We start from the raw sequence: 20,819 nt of genomic DNA, 5'->3' as shown, positions 1-20,819 counted from the left end.
GAAAGCAGTGCATACTTACTTGTTATCAAATCTTTATGTTCAGCGAGTGTTTTTGAGGGATCGAGCCAATACTGTAGACATAAGAGAGGAGATGTGATCAGATCAAAACATCAGAAACATCATAACTGAAGCATGGAGCTTTCATTTGTGAGAAGAACTGAAGCTTTACTTCAGTTTTGAGCTTGGAGCTGCTGAGATGTTCATTCATGCAAGTGTTGGCACAATATGAGGCCTAATAAAAGCGGCCGCTCAAACAGACTCGTTAAAAAGTCACTGTGGCCTTCATCAATAAAACATGAAGCTGGAGCACGTCAGAGCATCATCTGGAGCTCATTCTGTCATTCTTACATGAAGCTGGAGCACGTCAGAGCATCATCTGGAGCTCATATCTTCATTTTATTCTTTTATTCTTAATTTGGTCGAATGATGCTTTTGTGATGGTTTTGGTGAGACTTTAATCGGACAATGTTTTTGTGGTGTTTTTGGTGTACTTAAAAAAAGATTTATTTGACACCCCCCATGTCGTTCCAAACCCATAAAAGCTTCTGTTTTCGTCTTCGTGATTCAAACACAATTTAAGGTATTTTGGATAACAAAAAAAACCGGGAGGCTTGTGACTGTCCCAAAGTCATGATTTTTGGCAGATGGAGTATTCTGACGATGCTTTTCATACTTTCCTGGACCTTGACACTGTTATTTATTTGGCAGTCCCTATGGGACAGTCACAAGCCCTCCCGGTTTTCATCCAAAATATCTTAAATCGTGTTCTGAAGACGAACGAAGCTTTTATGGGTTTGGAACGACATGGGGGTAAGTGATGCATGATAAAATTTTCATTTTGGGGTGGAGTATCCCTTTAAAAGCTAATATGATTTTTTACAATTTGCCTGTGCAAAACTCACCCTCGTGATGCCAGGATTAGAGCGGATGATTTGTGCGATGCGGAAAACACAGATGGAATCGGAATCCAGTAGGGATGTAATAAAATAAGATTTAAGACAAATTATAAAATTAAATAAAAGTCTCTTGTATTATTGCTTGGGCTAAATGCTGCACGTTTCTTAGTTAAATTAAAACATAACACTTTAATAATATACTAATATAGCATTTGCATATTATTGCTGTTTTGTTAGTTTTGATTGCTTCCATTGTCCTCATTTGTGAGTTGCTTTGGATAAAAGCGTCTGCTAAATGACAAAATTTAAATATAATGTAAATGTAAATATGACAACACGATACGCTACAGGACAATGTTAAAACTGAATTTTAACACCAACTATAAGCAATAATTAAAGCGATGCTTCCATTAGCAATCACAACATCAACTATGAGGGCACTAACAGTGATTTGCTCAATCTATCAGGCGCTTCAGCTAATTAACTCTATAACGAACACAGCCTGAAGATCTTCTTCTTGTTTTCAACTCTTGTCGGGTGATATTTCAGTGAAGTCAGGAGGGAATGCTATCGGCTGTCGCCTTGCAGACAAGATTTATATGCCATTTAATGAATGTGCAAATGAGCATGCAAGAAATACTTTATATGGACAGAGAGAGGCAAAGCAAACAAACATCTGTGCAAACAATAAGAACTGAGTGAAGGTGTGTGTGCAGACGGGAGGAGGATTAGAGCTGTGCGTTATTCAATTAGAATACGTTAATTGAGTCGACTCATCTAATAATCACATTAGAGCAGCTGCTGTTTCACTGAACAGAAGAGCTCAAAAACTCAACAGACAGAGTCTTTATTTCCAAGAACAAGGGAGGATTTTTTACTACAGTCATAGCAGATGATTTGAACAAACCTTTACTATTTTACTAAGTGATCAGACTCACACTTTTACTTGGTGAAGAACAAAACAGGTAAAAAAATCCCACAAACTTGTATTGAGGAAAGGACCCCGGCTACAGACTTTGAAGTAATATAATGTATATTAACTATTAGACATCAATGTTATAAGTATATTAAATATAATTGTTTTGTGTTATGGTTTCAGGTTAAAGCTTTTATGCAAAACAGAAATGTCTTGGGAGCTAACGGAAATAAGTAATCAAAATTACTCAAATGAAATTAAATAAAACGGAAATATAAAAATAAAACTGATGCAAAAATGATAATTAAATGAAAGCTAAACTAAAATAGCATGCTCAAACAACAACTAACATAGCAATGACCTCAAACCTGAACATCAACTGAAGCAAAGTGTTAATGACTCAAACTTTAGCGAAAACCTAAAAAAACCAAGCAACTAAATATCAAAAGGTTAAAAATGACCATAATATAAAAGTGACGGTTATAGCAATGACCTAGCAACCACTCTGAATCCCTAGGTACAAGATGTTAATGATCAGAATAATATTAAAACCTAGCACCTAAACCACCCCAGCAACCTCGTTAACAATGGACCATAGCAACGACCTAGGGGTATAGCAATGACCTAGCAAAACCACTCTGAACTCCCTAGCAACTGAATAACAAGATGTTAATGACTCAGAACACTTTAGCGACAAACTAGCAACCACCTAGAACACCCTAGCAACTGAATAACAAGATGTTAACAATGACCATAACAATGAACACCCTAGTGACGGTATAGCAATGACCTAGCAACCACTCTGAACTCCATAGCAACTGAGTAGCAAGATGTTAATGACTCAGAAACACTTTAGCAACAACCTAGCAACCACCTAAAACCTCCCCCAGCAACTAAATATCAAGATGTTAACAATGACCATAACAATGAACACTCTAGTGATGGTATAGCAATGACCTAGCAACCACTCTGAACTCCATAGCAACTGAAATTAAACATGTATATTCCTCAGAACACTCTAGTGATGGTACCACCTAAAAACACCCTCCAAGTGTTAACAATGACGGTACAATGAACACCCTAGTGACGGTATAGCACCTAGCAACCACTCTGAACTCCATAGCAACTGAATTTCAAGATGTACACCCTAGCAACTGAGTAGCAGAGTGTTTAGCAACCACCTAAACCACCCCAGCAACTAAATATCAAGATGTTAGCAATGACAATAACATTGAACACTCTAGTGACGGTATAGCAATGACCTAGCAACCACTCTGAACTCCCTAGCAACTGAACTTCAAGATGTAAATTCCTCAGAACACCTTAGCGACAACCTAGCAACCACCTAACACCACCCCAGCAACTAAATAACAAGATGTTAACAATGACCATAACAATGAACACCCTAGTGACGGTATAGCAATGACCTAGCAACCACTCTGAACTCCCTAGCAACTGAGTAGCAAGATGTTAATGACTCAGAACACTTTAGCGACAACCTAGCAACCACCTAAACCACCCCAGCAACTAAATATCAAGATGTTAACAATGACCATAACAATGAACACCCTAGTGACGGTATAGCAATGACCTAGCAACCACTCTGAACTCCATAGCAACTGAACTGCAAGATGTAAATGCCTCAGAACACTTTAGCGACAACCTAGCAACCACCTAAACCACCCCAGCAACTAAATATCAAGATGTTAAGATGACCATAACAATGAACACCCTAGTGACGGTATAGCAATGACCCTAGCAACCACTCTGAACTCCCTAGCAACTGAATAACAAGATGTTAATGACTCAGAACAGTTTAGCGACAACCTAGCAACCACCTAAACCACCCCAGCAACTGAATATCAAGATGTTAACAATGACCATAACAATGAACACCCAGTGACGGTATAGCAATGACCTAGCAACCACTCTGAACTCCATAGCAACTGAACTGCAAGATGTAAATGCCTCAGAACACTTTAGCGACAACCTATCAACCACCTAAAACACCCCCGCAACTAAATGTCAAGATGTTACCAATGAAAATGACAATGAACACTCTAGTGACCATAGAGCACTGACCTAGCAACCACTCTGAACTCCCTAGCAACTGAACTGCAAGATGTTAATGACTCAGAACACCTTTGTAAATGTGTTGAAATTGATTAGCGACCACTCAAAACTCAATAGAAATGAACTGTAAGATGTTAATGACTGAGAACACCTTAGCAACTACATAGCAACAACCTACCAACCGCTCAGGACTCCCTAACAACTGAACCTCAATACGTTAATGACTCAGAACACTTTAGCAACAACCTAGCAACCACCCAGAACACCCTAGCAACTAAATGTCAAGATGTTACCAATGAAAATGACAATGAACACTCTAGTGACCATAGAGCACTGACCTAGCAACACCCTAACCCCTAGCCACTCTGAACTCCCTAGCAATTTTAATGAATCAGATGTTATTGAATCAACATAGCTACAGCAACAGTATAGCAACCACCAAGTACACCCTAGAAACTAAATATCAAGATGTTAGCAATGACAATAACATTGAACACTCTAGTGACGGTATAGCAATGACCTAGCAACCACTCTGAACTCCCTAGCAACTGAACTTCAGCATGTATTTAGTAATAACTAATTACTGAATTGCAAGATGTTAAAGACTCAGAACACCTTAGCAACTGCCTAGCAACACTCTAGAATCAGCTTTGCACAAACAAACATCTTACATTTTTTTTCCCCAGAAATGTAAATAACAAGTTCAAAACAAGGCAGCAGTTTCTCCTCCAAAGGATGTGGACAGATGTTTTATTTTAAATGTATAACAGCATGTTAAAAATGTCTCCACCGAAGGAATTCTCTGTGCCTTACAATTATATGCACCATCTATGCCTCTATACCCACACAGCAGAAAAAAACATGCTTCTGTGTAAATTACACCCGTTTTGAGGAGGGATTTTTATCTTCTGTCTCTTTTTGTTCATAGAGTTGACAGATTTGTGTAAATTAAATTTATGACGTGCCTCTCGCACAGTGCATGCTCAGCAATAAATCCAGGCTCATGGGACAGGGCCCGCAAGGCATTGTGGGAAACACCTCTGTATTTGGTTGAGCTAATGAGGTAATGACTGTTGTGTTCTTTCACAATGCTGCACATTTTCTTACTCAAAATTTGGCCCCTGGGTAAAACTAACCATCCTTAACCTCAGACATGACCCTTAGGACCTTATGCCAGTTAATGTCTTAGCAAACTTCCTTAAAGGAATAGTTCACCCAAAAATGAACTCGCCCTCATCTGATTGTTTTTCTATTTTTTTATCGAAAGCAAACAAACAAAAAACTTTTTTGGTTCCCATTGGCTTCCATTATTTGGACAGAAAGTACAAAGGAAGCCAATCGGAACCAAAACATTCTTTAAAATATATGTTCAACAGAAAAAAAGTTCTACAGTTTTGGAATGAGATGAGGGAGAGTAAACAATGCCAGAATCTTAATTTTTGGGGTGATCTGTTTCTTTAAGAGCTGATTTGGGATAAAATCTTCAATAACTCACCGTTTGATGGCTGTGGTCACAATAGCGAAGCCCGAAATACTCGGTTTCAGCGAGGTTCAGATGACTGAAAACATAGTCCAGCACTACAGAACCCTTGGTTGATTTCTGTGGAGGAAGGTGAAATATACATAAGAAATCTCATCATGAATAAACAGTTTTCAGACTGCAAACAACATTAAAGTAATAGTACACTCAAAAAATTAAAATCTGCTGAAAATCTACCCACACTCTTGCCAATTAAGATGTCAATGAGTTTGTTTCTTCATCAGGTTTGTAGAAATGTAGCACTGCATCAGTGTCTCAGCAATGGATGCTCTGCAGTGAATGGGTGCCGTCAGAATGAGAGTTCAAACAGCTGATAAAAAGATCACAGTAATCCACCGCACTCCAGTCCATCAGTTAACATCTGGAGAAGACAAAAACTGAAACTTTTTACCTAAACTACGAGTCCATAATCCATAATAACACTTCCTCCAGTGAAAAAGTGTTCTGGTGTGAATCAGGAGAGAAATCTGCACAGATCAAGCACTTGTTTCTTACAAACACACAGCTTTTGTCTTCTCCAGATGTTCACTGATGGACTGGAGTGCTGTGGATTACTTGTGGATTATTGTGATGTTTTTATCAGCTGTTTGGACTCTCATTCTGACGGCACCCATTCACTGCAGAGCATCCATTGCTGAGACACTGATGCAGTGCTACATTTCTACAAATCTGATGAAGAAACAAACTCACCCACATCTTGGATGGCCTGAGGGTGAACACATTCTCAGCAAGTTACAAGCTCAACCGTATTGCATCTCTCCTGACAGTGAGAGGAGGGTTTGTGGCTTTGTTCTGATTTAATGCAGTGTTTGACAGGTTACTTTCAACTAGAAACCGCACCTATGATAAATGAACTGTGCACACACCGGTCACAACATGAAAACAAACCGCTAATGCCAATGAAGCCAAGAATGACTAAGTAAATAGAGGTAAAAAGAGTTCAGATAAAGGAAACCACTGACTAATCCGTCTGACGATCTTTTCCTTGTTTCTGAATATTGCTCTTAATGTCCTACAGTTGTTTGATATTTCAGCTCAGACACGCTGAGGTGACCTTTATCTGACATAAGCGATTATCACTCACAAACACAGCTGTGATGTCAGCTGACACCAAAGAAACACGTGTACCGATGGGTTTCAGTCCGTCACACACTGACAATGAGTTATAGACTTGACTTTTCTGAAAGAAGGCTCTTCTGCTCACCAAGCCTGCATTTATTTGATACAGTAAAACAGATAAAATGTGAAATATTTTTATGATTTAAAATAGCTGCTTTCTATGTTAATATGTTGTAAATTGTAATTTATTTCTGTGATGTGCAGCTGAATTTTCAGCATCATTACTCCAGTCTTCAGTGTCACATGATCTTCAGAAATCTTTTTTGCTGCTCAAGAAACATTTCTGATTATTATCAATGTTGAAAACAGTTGTGCTGCACAATATTTCTGTGGAAACTGATACATTTTATTTTTCAGGATTCACAGATGAATAGAAAGTTCAAAAGAACGGCATTTATTTGAGATAGAAATCTTTTGTGACATTATAAATGTCTTTACTGACACTTTTGATGAAGTATGAATTAAAAAAACTCACAGTGGCCTCAAAGTTGTGAACAGTAGTGTATATTTATGTATATTTATTTTTATGAAGATATTTATGCATTTTCTAGCAGCAAATCATCATATTAGAATGATTTCTGAAGATCATGTGACACTGAAGACTGGAGTAATGATGCTGAAAATACAGCTGCACATCACAGAAATAAATTACATTTTAACACATATTCACATAGAAGTTATTTTAAATTGTAATAATATATCACATCATTACTGTTTTTACTACATTTTTCACTAAATAAATCCAGCCTTGATGAGCAAAGAGCCTTCTTTTTAAAAACATGAAAAATAAAAAAATTGTACCAACCACAACCTTTTGAATAAACCATTGTGTCATGAGCATCTTCGTGCTAGTAAATTCATGCAACAAGTACGTTAACACCAATAAAATCTTTACTGTGGTCATAAATCTTCAGTGTTTATGTGACATCTCTGCTGATAGTTGTGCAACTGCAGCTCAGACGTATGACACACGGAGAGTAAGAGGAAACCTGCAGGAGCTTCTGCCCGCCGGGAGTGTGTGTGTGTGTGTGTGTGTGTGTGTGTGTGTGTGTGTTTGCTGTAAGAACACACACACAGAAAACACACAAAGGGACGTATGTCACGATCACTCCTGTTACACGCTGCAGGGTGAAACACAATGAACTTCACATCTGAAACTCTATCTAGCTACAGCAGCAAACCCACAGGACTCAGAAATCACACACAAGATCTCTTCACCTAGACAGCAATACAATTAAACGGAGAGCAAGTGGAGAGGTTTCTCCTAAAAAGACCCCAGTAATCTCACACGTGTCTCAAAAATGCCTCAGATTTTCCAGATCCAAAAGTCTGAATATGAAAGATCTCAATATGATTTTTAAATTAAATTAGCCGAGCTGCTCCACGCTCATTTAATAGCTCGAAACTCTTACTGTATGACAGCTATTGATTCATTTGGGCCTGTTTTGATTGATATCGTTAAAAAAACTGAGATAAACATCTGAGACAAAGTTGATACTTCAATGAAACGTGATTAAATCACAATCTGAGCAATCACATTCTCTTTTGAGATGTAACTTTTCAAATTTACTTTGAAATAATTGTCATTTAGAAATTACTAGTAAACTGAAATGAATTAAATTGATTTAAACTGAAATTTAATTTTCTTGTAAAACATGATGTAATGATCTAGTCTTTTTTATTTACAACTACTGAATTGAATGTGGTTTTAGAACGAAAGTTAAAGCCTTGCAATGCATTTTATATCCAAACACAAAGAGAAATCCACTGATAATAATCAGAAGAAAAATGTAAGAATATCTGATAACTATATATATAACAATAATAAATAGGTCTGCAAGTAATTATTATTATTATTTTAAATATGCTAAGAAAAATCTGTGAGAAAGAATGTTGAGAAAACGGAACATTTGTGGAGAAAAATTAAAAATGTAAATAAATAAATAAATAAAATAAATAAGAGATGCATCAAAATTTATTTTTTAACAAAGCCCAAATTAAAGTTTTTATTTAGCGGAAAACTGAAAATAATGTTTATTTCGTAATCAATTAATGAATCACATTTATTTCATAATCAACACTCAAATAAAAATGGAGTAAAAACATTTCAATTGCACATCATACATACATTAAATAATGAAGGTAACAGGTTAACAGAAGTAACTCAATAAACCAGAAATGAGCAAAATTTAAGCAACAACATTCTCTCTGAACAGAACTACAGGAATAAACCTAACAGTTTGCACAACAGCATGATTTGTCAACTATGGTGAACTCAGGTTTATTAAGGACATAGTTTTGTGCTGTGGACGCTGAGTGCTCACAGATGATGTATGTGTGTTTAAGACGCTTAGGTTCAGCCGATGGCGGAATATCTATCAAAGCTGAACACGCAGAGGAACACAGGTACGGTCTTACCAGGGAAAAACCCCTCTGATGTCAGCTTCGTAATTCAAGTCCCAAAAGCCCAGGAGGAGAGCTGAACACGACACACTGCAAACACCAAGCATCCTCCTGAAACATGCCCTCCGCATTCCTGCCGTATCTCTCTTCCTGATAAGACTTCAGCGCAGATCAGGGTGGGAACGTTCAAACAACAGGGAAGAGTGAAATGAATAGATAGGAAATGGCTTTCCTTGTGTAGAGAAATGCACCTATTGTAGATAAAAACGAAACACTAGCCAGGCAAAGCTTTCCTGCGCCGGGACTGAAACTTAATGCCCAAGTCTGTTTCTTTCCATCGGATAGAAATGCTGATAAGGAAGCCACAGCCGATTAGTGTTCAAGTGTGCACTAATAACAGCTTGATTTTGAGGGACAAGTGGAAAAAAACAACAACTTTACAGCATTTTTAGATTTTTTTTTAAAGCTGTGCAATGCATTTTAAATCCAAATACAAAGAGAAATCATATATATATATATAAGACCACACATATATATATATATATATAAAATATATATTATTCCATATAAAAAAAATCACATATTATTATAAAATTATACAGTACATACTGCATACTGCAAAAGTAGATTAATTAATATTGTAGCAAGACCTTCTGAACACAACCTTTGTTAAAAATGGTCTTTCTCTTCAATCTTTCTCTTCAAACTCATGAGAAAGAAAGAATATTTAATATTTTCATGACAGTTTGTTAATAACCGCAGACTGGGAGGTAAATAAAACAAGCACAGGCACAGATCTAATAATTAAATATTGATCTGTGGTGAAACGAAGCCTTTCGGACGGTCAATCAGACAGATGAACTAACGAGATTTGTTTAGTGAAAGCAGAATCGTGTGTCTGAAAACACGAGCTCATCAAATAAAAGATGCTCACACACTTCTGCTCTTTTACTAACACTCATCCAGATTTGCTTAATTAAACAAAGAAGAACATCCAAACAATTACACTAATATCTCAACTCAAACACCAAGTCAATAAACCAATTGGGAAAATGTGCTTAATTGCCTTGAAAGAAACTGGTAATGGTCCTAAAACATGTGATTGGGGGTGAAATATGACCCGGATGTGCTCTTGACAGGTTTCCTCCGATCCCCGTGAGATTCTGGAGGTTCGATCATTGAGGAGATTCTTTGAAACAATTAACTTTCTTTGACTTGTCGTGCTGTTCCCATAGCAACGGGGTCACTATTAACGAGGACCGACCATCTGCTGACCGCTGGTGTGTGTGTGTGTGTGTGTGTGTCCATCAGCAGATGCTCCTTCACTCCCCCAGAGACCTGAAAGAGCCTAAACGGGTGAATCTGACGAAAACTGTCAGGAACATGACCAGGTCACATTGCACCCCAAACTCAAGAGAAAAAAAAAATAAGAAATTATGCATTGCATAAAGAAAATGATTGAAAAATGCATTAAGAAATTGATAGCAAAATTATTTTTTTTCATGTCAATTAGACAAAATACATTCATTGAGAAAAATCTTGAGAAAATTCTTTGTGAAACTCTTCTAACTCCAGGAGAAAATTAAGCCATTTTCATGACAATTAACCACGTTGAGCCCAAAATTCTTTGAAAAAATAATCTTAAGAAATTTGTGGAGAAAGAATCTTGAGAAAATTAAGAAACACTCTTTGTGAAAGAATGTGGAGAAAATTCTATGGTGAAAAAAAATCTTGAGTAAATTCTTTGAAAAAATATTTATCTTCAATCTCACGAGAAAGAAAGCAATTATATTTTGCATAAAGAAAATTAAGCCTTTTTTTATGAAAAACACATTTGCTTAAATCTGAAAAAGAATGTTGATAAAAATTATTTGGGATGTTGATTAATGAGTTATTTGTTTTTAAATGATGAGAATTTTTTTTTGAAATGTAATTATATTTATAATATGATTATTTTTTTAAGAAGTTATTTTTTTTCATGTCAATTAAACACAATAAGCCCAAAAATATCGGAAAAATAATCTTTATTTTCAAGATTGTTGAAAAAAATATGTGGAGACGCAATCTTGAGAAAATTCTTTAAGAAAGAACGTGGAGAACATTCTCTGAAAGAGTATTTCTCTTCAAACTCAAGACAAAGAAAGAATTTAATTATATTTTGCATAAAGAAAATGAAGCATTTTTCATGACAATGAAAATAAACACATTAGCCTCAAAATTCTTCTAATGTGTGAAAAAATAATAATAATAATTGTACAAGCACAATACATTATGGTGATATTTGCTGTACTTAATAGTTGTACCTTTATTGTATGATGAAATTAATAATAAAAAAATAGTCCTGAGAACAACCTACAATAAAAAGAATGACAAAGCAATGAAAAATCATAACCCTTAATAGGCTATTTAAAAAAAAAAAAATTCTTTTGATTTCACTTAGACAGTGAAAGCTCTGCTTTGAGAAGTCACAGTAGACACAAAGGTAGAAAGCGCTGTGGGACGTGAGCGTGTTTTAATGACCAATCACAACAGAAAAGCCACTTCTCTTCTGGTTTCTGCTGGAAACGGTCCAGATGTCTCAAACCCCCTCTACGCTGGCGGCACAGACCCTCCCCGTTTCCATAGTTACTCAAAAATAAAAGACAAAGATGCGACTCATGGAGCAGCGGCGGTTTACACCAGCACTGAGGAGCACACTTGACAAGCACGGTCTTGAGTCACGGCGTATTGTTAACCAGCAATTTTACAAACCTACTGAATGCAAACAATAGGTTAAAAATGCAGGATGCTTTAGGGAATGCTTTACAAGGTAAAAAGCATGCTATCAGAAGACCCTCTGAGATATACTGCAGAATGATTACCAAACTGGTATTTATATGGGACTTGCATGGTGCATGTCCAAAAAACATGCTGTTTCAATGCAATCATGCTCAAAAAACATGAACACAAGGAAAAAAGCAAACCGCATATACAGTATTGTCTATGTTCTGCAATACATCCCACCATGACTGGAGCAAACATATGCAATCAGAGGCAAAGGAAATTACAGACAAATAAACACACCGAACACTGATAACATGCGCTTTGAGCTCCAAACCAAACATTAACCAAAACATGAAACGTGAATAAATAATCGCACACTAATTTACTTGGGGGGGGGGAAAACCCCGCAGGAAAGCTAAATAACATCTCCGACACAGCAGTGAGATTAAAGGAAGAAAACTGCAGGAGGTCCGTACTCTTCTCACTCACAATTCTCACATTATAACTCACAATTGTGAGTTTATATCTCGTAATTCTGAGAAAAAAAGTCATAATTCTGAGTTTATATTATTGTATATATGATTTAATACATTTTCAATTCAGATTTTTCCCCCTGAATTGCAAGAAAAAAAGTCAGAATTGTGAGATAAAAAGCTGCAATTACCTTTTTAAATGTTTTATTATTATTATTTTTTTTATGCCATGGCGGAAACAAGCTTCCATAGTCTCATAATGTTCTTCCAAAAATTTTGGGAAAAAGAATCTTCTGAAAATCTTCAAACTCAAGAGAAAGGCAAAATAAATAAATAAAATATCTTGAGGAAATTTTTGGAGAAACAAAAATCTTCAGATAACTTCAGAAAGAAATAAATTCTATTTTGCATAAAGAAAGTGAAGCCTTTTTAATGACAATTATATAAGCCCGAAATTCTTAAAGCAAATAATGTGAATAGAAGAAAACATTATTTATATACTAAAAGTATTAATACGTAATGGAAGGATTCGTTGTATTTACATTAATTTATGATGAATTTAATTTAAAAAAAGAGAGAGATTGTCCTGAGATCCCGAATAAGGAGAAATCTCACACGTTTCTCCTACAGAGTTCCTGAAAAGATCTCAAAAATGCCAAGATTGTGAAAAGAAAGTTTTGAAACATACCAAACATACCACTTTATTGATTGAGCTCTTTATCGTTGTTAAACGAACCGCTTTATTGTTATCTTATCTTGTTTGGGTCGTGGGTCCCTTTAACGAATTCTACAAATTTACTGTTATTTCTTCTTCAGTGATTTACAATAAATTTATAATGAATTGTGTTATATTGTGTCTGCTTACCCCTAGCAGACGTAATATAATTAGAACTTAAATATACTACACTGTAGAAAAAAGTCGTTGTTTTTAATTGGATTTTGTTATAAGTGAGAAGTTGTAAATTGGTGTATGTTTCACAATGTGTTATTAGCGTTTCTTTGCAATCATTTGTGATCTTTACTAGCAATTTCAGACCGAAAATAGTTTCAAAGTGAATCCTACGCTAATTTTTTAGGATGTGAACAGATAAGTATGTTTCTTAGTTCTTTAATAAGAGATTCCCCTACTACTGGATTTGAGTTTATGATTCAGTCTACAGATCAAGAAACTGAATATTCCATGTTTCTCTGGGAACCAAAACCCAGAAACCACGTCTCTCTGGAGCTCTGCGCTTTGGGAGAGTTTGTGCACGGCAGACGGATTTAAAATTAGACTCCTGCATCAGTAATAATTCATATGCATGAGGCTTGTTGAAATACTCTCCGTGGAAATTTCAGCTTGATGACGGATGAGCGTTTCTGAAAGCCTTTGTTGAACGCTTGCTCTCGACATCGAAAGGAACCTACCAGGCCATTATAAACGACAGAAGCCTGGAATGAAACTAAAGACTGAAGCAGGTAGTTTTTAAGCCTAACGCGATTCAGAATAGCTCTGGGATGACTCTTTAAGGTTTAAATAAAGCATAAAAGAGCGACAAACCGGCCTGATTATTTTTGATCAGTCTTTTATAATTCAAAGCTCTTCTCAAACGGATCGTTGATGTAAATTTGATGAGCACCTCAATGAGCTCAATCAACTGAATAATTAGCATTCTGACTGCCAACGGCGGTTCATTTAAGGACTGTTTCTGCCATCTGCACACGCTGAAGGAATGTGTCTGTAGAAAAACAAAGCGATCAGTGTTGATTCTGCGTTTGACAGGAGAGATTACGACCCTCAGTGTGACTGAAGAAAGTCGCTGATGCAGAGATTATTCTCATGTTCTTTTCTCGCGCCTTCAAATGTCTGTTAAATCCTCTGACCTCATCTGACACACAAACACTGCTGACATCCAATCCACAGATGGATTTTGCATGTCTGCACCATTTTGCGACAACATCAGCGGAATTCTGTGGGATTTAGGTGGATTTATACATGTTAAGATATTGAAAGTAATACTGTTGTACTGAAAGCACAAATCAAATCAAAGATATTAAGAATTTGAATGCATTCCTGAAGCTCAATCAGTTGCAACACCAAGTTCATGGGTTCGATTCCCAGAGAATGCATGACCTGATCAAATGTTTACTTTAAATGCAGTGCACGTCGCTTTGGATAAAGGCATCTGCCAATTCATTGTACAGTAAATTGTGAATTTCCATTCCAGTTCTGTTGAACTTCCTGTGGGGTTTACAAGCATCTCATTCAAGAAAGAAATTCACAGCCATGGTAACCTTCTGCCAACCGACTTTACTAAATTATAGTAAAATTATACGCTGTACTTTTGGTTTTCGGCCAGTGAAAATGGGTAAAATTCAACCATTTGGACATCAAGTGGCAGTGGAATCCCCATATATTTGGAATCGAAATATAGGGCCTTAAAAATGAAGATACCAAAAGAAATGTTTGTCAAGAACCACAATCTAAAAGGATATTAAGGTATCTTTAATATCTCTTGAGTTACAGGCATGCAAAAGAAGTATTTAAACATAAAAAGTGTTCTTTTCTATTTTTGGACTGTCACCATTTGAATATAATGCAACAAAGACAAAGATTACTCTAATATCACACTCTTATCAGCCAATCAGATTCAAGGACCATATATATATATATATATATATATATAATATATATATATATATATATATATATATATATATATATATATATATATATATATATATATATATATATATATATAATGAATCTAAAATATGAACAAAAGAGCCCATTCTTGGGGGTAATGAATGATGGTTTAAATTCTTAAGAGCAATATTTAGGTGTTTATATGTGTTTTAAATAACACCTTAATTCTAATTGTTTTTAATTACAGGTTTCAGATAATTAGCTGTGAGGTGAGGTTTCTCGGAGGAATGCTGTATGACAGGCTCACTGGAAGCAACGGACAATGAATATCGTATATCTCTCCGGCACACTTGTATTCACTAATAAAAAAGTATCATAGGCATTAGCTTGGGTTTGTTTTGAATGTTTACAATGGTGTTGTTGGCATGGTATTCTTGATATAAGTGTTCAAGGTGTTTAATATTAGCCACCATTGTCATCAAACTAATAAAAAATGTCATGTAATTTTATTCAAATTTTACAGTTGGTTGGCAGAAAGTTACAATGGGTGTGTAGAATATTCTGAGTGAATTCCTTTCTTGAATGAGATGTTGGCAGAGCCAATAAAACATCTCTGTGCTGTCAGGGGTTTCAGAGTTCAGGTTTGGAGTCTGTCTGTGCCTGTCTCCGACAAAACCACACACACACACACACACACACACACACACACACACACACACACACACACACACACACACACACACACACACACACGTACATGTACACACAGAAACATGTAAATACACATATCCCCCCATAAACAATGAGTTCTATATTTCATATAAAACTACGCTAAATATACTATACTTGTCTATGTCTATACTTTCTATTTCAAATAAATGCTGTTCTTTTGAACTTTCTATTACATTACAACTGTTTTCAACATTGATAATAAGCAGAAATGTTTCTTGAGCAGGAAATCATCATATTAGAATGATTTCTGAAGATCATGTGACACTGAAGACTGGAGTAATGATGCTGAAAATACAGCTGCACATCACAGAAATAAATTACATTTTAACAGATATTCACATAGAAAACCGTTACTTTAAATTGTAATAATATTTCACAATATTACAGTTTTTACTGTATTTTAAATCAAATAAATGCAGCCTTGGTGAGCAGAATAGACTTCTTTGAAAAATATTTAAAACACCTTACATACTACAGACTAACTCATTCCTTAAAAAGAAAACTTAATGCACTTTTAAAATAAAAAAGATATACTTATTTAATGCATTAATTGTTTTACCATGGGGAAAAGTTAATGCATAAAAACGCACATCATATGAGCTGCGAATGCGGTTTATTCTAGTCTACAGTTTATTATATTTTATGGCACACTGTCATTACAAGATGAGTGCCAGATAATGGGCTTAAATGGTCAGACGGCACAACAAAACGGTCAATAATTTCATTCTGTCCTCTTCTGTACTGTATAATTAACTAATTAGGCTCATCATCATTATTAATGTGAGCTGTGAAATGTGGAATCCCATTAAACGCATCAGTGTGGGATTTGATCCAGAACTTGCATTAGTCCACCTCAAGTCCAGCCCCAGGAAATCTGCTCCATCTCATCTCCGGGGTTCCTCTGCCTTTGTCTGGAGCAGCCAGCACACTCCCAAACACCACACACTCCCTCCCCTTCTTTCAATATAACAGGAAAAACATGTCTTTTTTATTGAAAGCATAAATTAAAGGCAGCGCAACAAACACTATCATGACATGAAATACTTTACAATTAAGATTACATATTATTGTGTGTGTGTTTTGCATTAAAATAAGACAATTTGGTGGTTTAAATTTGTTTAATTGTCACAAAAATAAACTTTCTTATTTACTTCCTTTAATTTCTTTTCAATTTTAGAGTGAAATGTGAGCCAGAGATTCACTCAAATATCTGATATCACCACTGTACAATGAAAACATTTCAATATTCAGACCAATTCTCATGCACTGTAGCCTAATCCTGAACCTCTGAACTTCACAATAACGGCTTTTAATAATCTTTTTTTGTTTTGAAATGTGCCAAAGGTCATTATTGTTTAGAAAGCGCTGCTATTCTCTCACAGGAAACACAACAGAGGAAGACAGTCTAAATCTGCTCAGACTCTAAATAAATGTCTTTGCAAACGTCAGGAGAGCATCACCTCGACTCGAGCGCGGTCCCTGAGTTGCTGTCTTTGTTTTGTGATGATGGAAACATGTGAGCCGTTCTGTTCCTCACACACAACTACACACACCGCCGTCTGGGTCAAATCAATGAGGCCTTTGTGTCGTAAGTGTGTGTGTGAACCGCTCAGCGTTTTATGTGTGTGAGCATCTGTGCACATGAGCAAATGCATGGCTTTATAAGAACAAATAAAGCACTTAAATGCAAAAATACTTTTATTGCTCATTTATAGTGTTAGTGCTAAAGGTTTGATCACATGCACACATTATTAAGGTTGATGAAAGGGAAGAGAACACCTAGCAACCACCTTAGGACCTCCACAGCAACACCAAAGCTTCAAATTTTAAGTGAAAGTATCAAAATTTAATTTGTTCTGTGTTGTTTTTTTCAGCGTCCTTGATGGAGGGAAACAAGAACACTTTCATCAACTTTCATCTCAACCTGAACTCGACGACCATGAACTACATGACCAGCAACAAACTAATAAAACTCTGATGAAAATGCATTTCTGAGTCCTTCACATTGTTGTTTTTACCTCCTCCCTGCAGATATCAGCTAAAAGCTACACTGTTTTGAAAAAAGTGTCAAACTCCAAAGACTCCCCATTTATCAAAGTTTTGTAGTCCTCATGTACTGTACATTAAAGACCTGCTAAAGATCCTCCTGCTCCTCTGCCCATTAACTATTCATAACAAACCAGCAATCTGATATCTGACCATACTCTGTTCAAATCATAGAGAAGAGCAGTAATAGCCCAGCTGACAGGGAACGTTCTCTCAAGCTTCTGTGAACGTTAATCAAATGTCTGGTTGAGTTATCTGGTCTTTAATATTAATGTTCTCAAATATTAGCATAAAACATTTAAAAAAAAAAAAAAAAAAAAACCTAGATGAGCGTCCAACGTTTCAGAAATAAAACTTTCCATGAACGATGTGTTCATGGAAAGTTTTATTTCTGAAACGTTGGACGCTCATCTAGGTTTTTTTTTTATTTTTTTTAAATGTTAGTAATTTGTTTCAGAATGTTCAGAGAACATTCAAAAGTAACATTCCCATTGCGTTTGGAAAAATTTAAAATGGAACATTTCCTTAACATTTTAAAAAACACTTTAAAACCCGACTTTCATGGCCATTCAGAAATAACGTTTTCATAATTTAATGGAAACATTAACATATTGTATTTAGAACATATTTTTGTTTGCTGGGATACAACTTCAACCGTTTTGACCACTATACAAATGTATGTATGTATATATTACATTTTTTTAAAGCTTAAATTTTAAAAATATATTGGTTATATACAAGCCTCAAGGGAACGTTCCATTTTATCATTTTGAAAACATTTCGACCGTTACTTTTGAATGTTTTCTGAACGTTCCGAAAAAAGAAGTAACATTTAAGAAACATTAGAACGTCCAACTAAAATGTTTCTATGAACAATGTCTATGAACAATGTATAAACGTTACGTTTCTATATACTGTGTGTTTTTGTGCTTTATTACAGACCAGATAACTTTGAACAAACATTTTAATAACGTTTGCTCATAACTTTCAAGAACTCCCATGGTACCTCCTAGTTAGTGTACACTTTCAGGTTTCATTTTCTTTCCACACACCATAACTGCTTTAAAACAGAAATCTGACGTAGTCCCTGTTCAGCAGCTATATATAATGAGGCTGTTCTCTCGTTGTGTTTAACCAGATCATCTGGTTAACAGTGTGCTGGGCTCATGGGGTCAGGGTGTGGACCTCTCTCTTCAATATACACACAGGAACTGTTCAAAATCAGTATGATGAATTACAATGATATTACATGGCATATATACACGGAACACAACATATATCTACATTGTTCTTTTGTGTGGTAAGAAAGAAAAGCAGAGTCTACATGCCCTCTGGATCAGGATAGTTCATTTTCTGAGGATATGCACTGAAATAATTTATTATAAAAGCATATTTTACCTTTATTCCCTGCTGGTGGGTGGTTAAAATCAGCTTGGACTCATCCAGGAGCAGAACCTCACAGTAAAACTCCTCTTGGACTGAACAGAAACAGCTCATCTTGAACTAGAGAAGATCCACACAGAGTTCTGATCCGAACTGAAGAACCTACAGAAACCTGTCCATCATCCAGCTCGTGTCCTCCTTTGTTACATGTTCTCCTCTTCAGTCCTCATGCACCTGATGTTTGCACCATCCGAACGTCCCATCTGAGCTCATGAGATGAATAAAGTCTATGTGGAAAGGCTCATCGCGCTCCTGGAAGTAAGTCCCCGAACATTTAGTTGTGTTCTCGGCCTGCAGGCGACGTGAGCTGCTGGTGTCGAGCTGGACTGATCCAAGTGTCCCATCAAAATCTCCTGGTACACTGAACGTGTTTCACTTGGATTCATGCTGTGTGTTGCCAAGCAGCCCGAGAGGCTGTTCATGTGTGTGACTCCTCCCAAGCGCGCGCGCACATCAGTGTGTCATGAGCAAGACTGTCCTGCCACCTGTTGGAAACTCAGCACATCCTTTCCTCTAATAATGCTGTCAGTGATTCTTTGTATCATTCATTCATGCATTTATTTATTTATCAACATTTTATTATAAATAATGATTATTTGTAATAAAATAATTTAATAAATTAATAATTTAATATTAAATAATGGTCAATTATATAATAAAGTGAAAAAAGTGATTAATAAATCAATTGAATTTATAAAATAAAACTAATAAATTCAAATTTATTAGTTAAAAATATTTCGGTCAAATATTAAAATCTTAAATAAAATAATTTATTATAAAGTACATTATGTTCTTAACTTGCTGTGAGCAACATGAATGTATGAAACATTCTCTACAAAAGGTTATTGTACTCTAAAAATCTTCTATACGTCACTGAATTCTATTTGAAAGTCTGCTCAAAAGTCAGTTGTTCTATTCTAATCTCTACTATCCAGATTACACTATAATAAACGGTGCAAAATCTCTTAATCATATATAATAAAATAATTTAATAAAGGATCTATATAAATAATGTTGAATTTTAAATAATGGTAAATGATATAATAATTCGATACATTTACTTTTTAAAATAATTTAATTTAAAAATAATTCTAAATGATAAAATATTAAATAAAATAAAATAATTTAAGTTAAAATACATTATGTTTTCCTCAACTTCGTGAGAGCATGAGTATGTTATGTTCTCTACAAAAATACAAAATTATGGTTATTATACAAAAATTATGGTTATTATATTTTTTTTCTTTTTCTGCAGAAATGATCCATTGCATTTGTGCTAAAACACTAAAGTAACTACAGTTATTGCTACTGTTTCAAAACCTTTCAAAACCTTTCTGTCACTTTGTTTAATGTCTTTTGTTGTTCCAAGGACAGTGACAATAAAAATAAATACAGTTATCTTACTTTGTAAATGTATTTAGTACAATGATTGAATGATTATTTGTACAGTATTATTACATGATTATATAATACAAACACTGTATTATTATTAGTAGTAGTATAGTAGTAGTAGTAGTCAGTGTTGGGGAAAGTTACTTTTAAAAGTAATGCATTATAATATTGTGTTACTTTCTAAAAAAAGTAACTACTTACATTACTTAGTTAATTTTTATGGAAAGTAATGCGCTATGTTACTTTTGCGTTACATTTTCTCATCTGCCTTGTCCTCATTTTTCTCTCTTTAGAAAAAAAAGAAACTAAAGTAATTAATCTAAAGTAAATTATCTAAAGTAATTTTTGCTTATTAGTGTTTTTGATGTTGGTTTGTAAGGGGGTGAGATTCTGGTTA

General features: G+C 35.3%; 1 protein-coding gene across 1 annotated transcript in view; it reads right to left on the bottom strand.

Annotated features, from left to right (window-relative positions):
- Positions 1 to 19,450, bottom strand: part of LOC109100044 (band 4.1-like protein 4) — a 46,219-nt gene extending 26,769 nt beyond the window's left edge. The window contains 3 exon segments of the mRNA XM_042765652.1: positions 20 to 71; positions 5,381 to 5,485; positions 18,986 to 19,450. Of these exon segments, the coding sequence (XP_042621586.1) occupies positions 20 to 71; positions 5,381 to 5,485; positions 18,986 to 19,084 (256 nt within the window). The 5' untranslated portion in view covers positions 19,085 to 19,450.
- Between the last annotated feature and the right edge of the window lie 1,369 nt (positions 19,451 to 20,819).

This window comes from Cyprinus carpio, chromosome A10 (assembly GCF_018340385.1).
Source record: "Cyprinus carpio isolate SPL01 chromosome A10, ASM1834038v1, whole genome shotgun sequence".
Taxonomy (NCBI): domain Eukaryota; kingdom Metazoa; phylum Chordata; class Actinopteri; order Cypriniformes; family Cyprinidae; genus Cyprinus; species Cyprinus carpio.
This window is presented reverse-complemented; position numbering and strand designations above follow the sequence as displayed.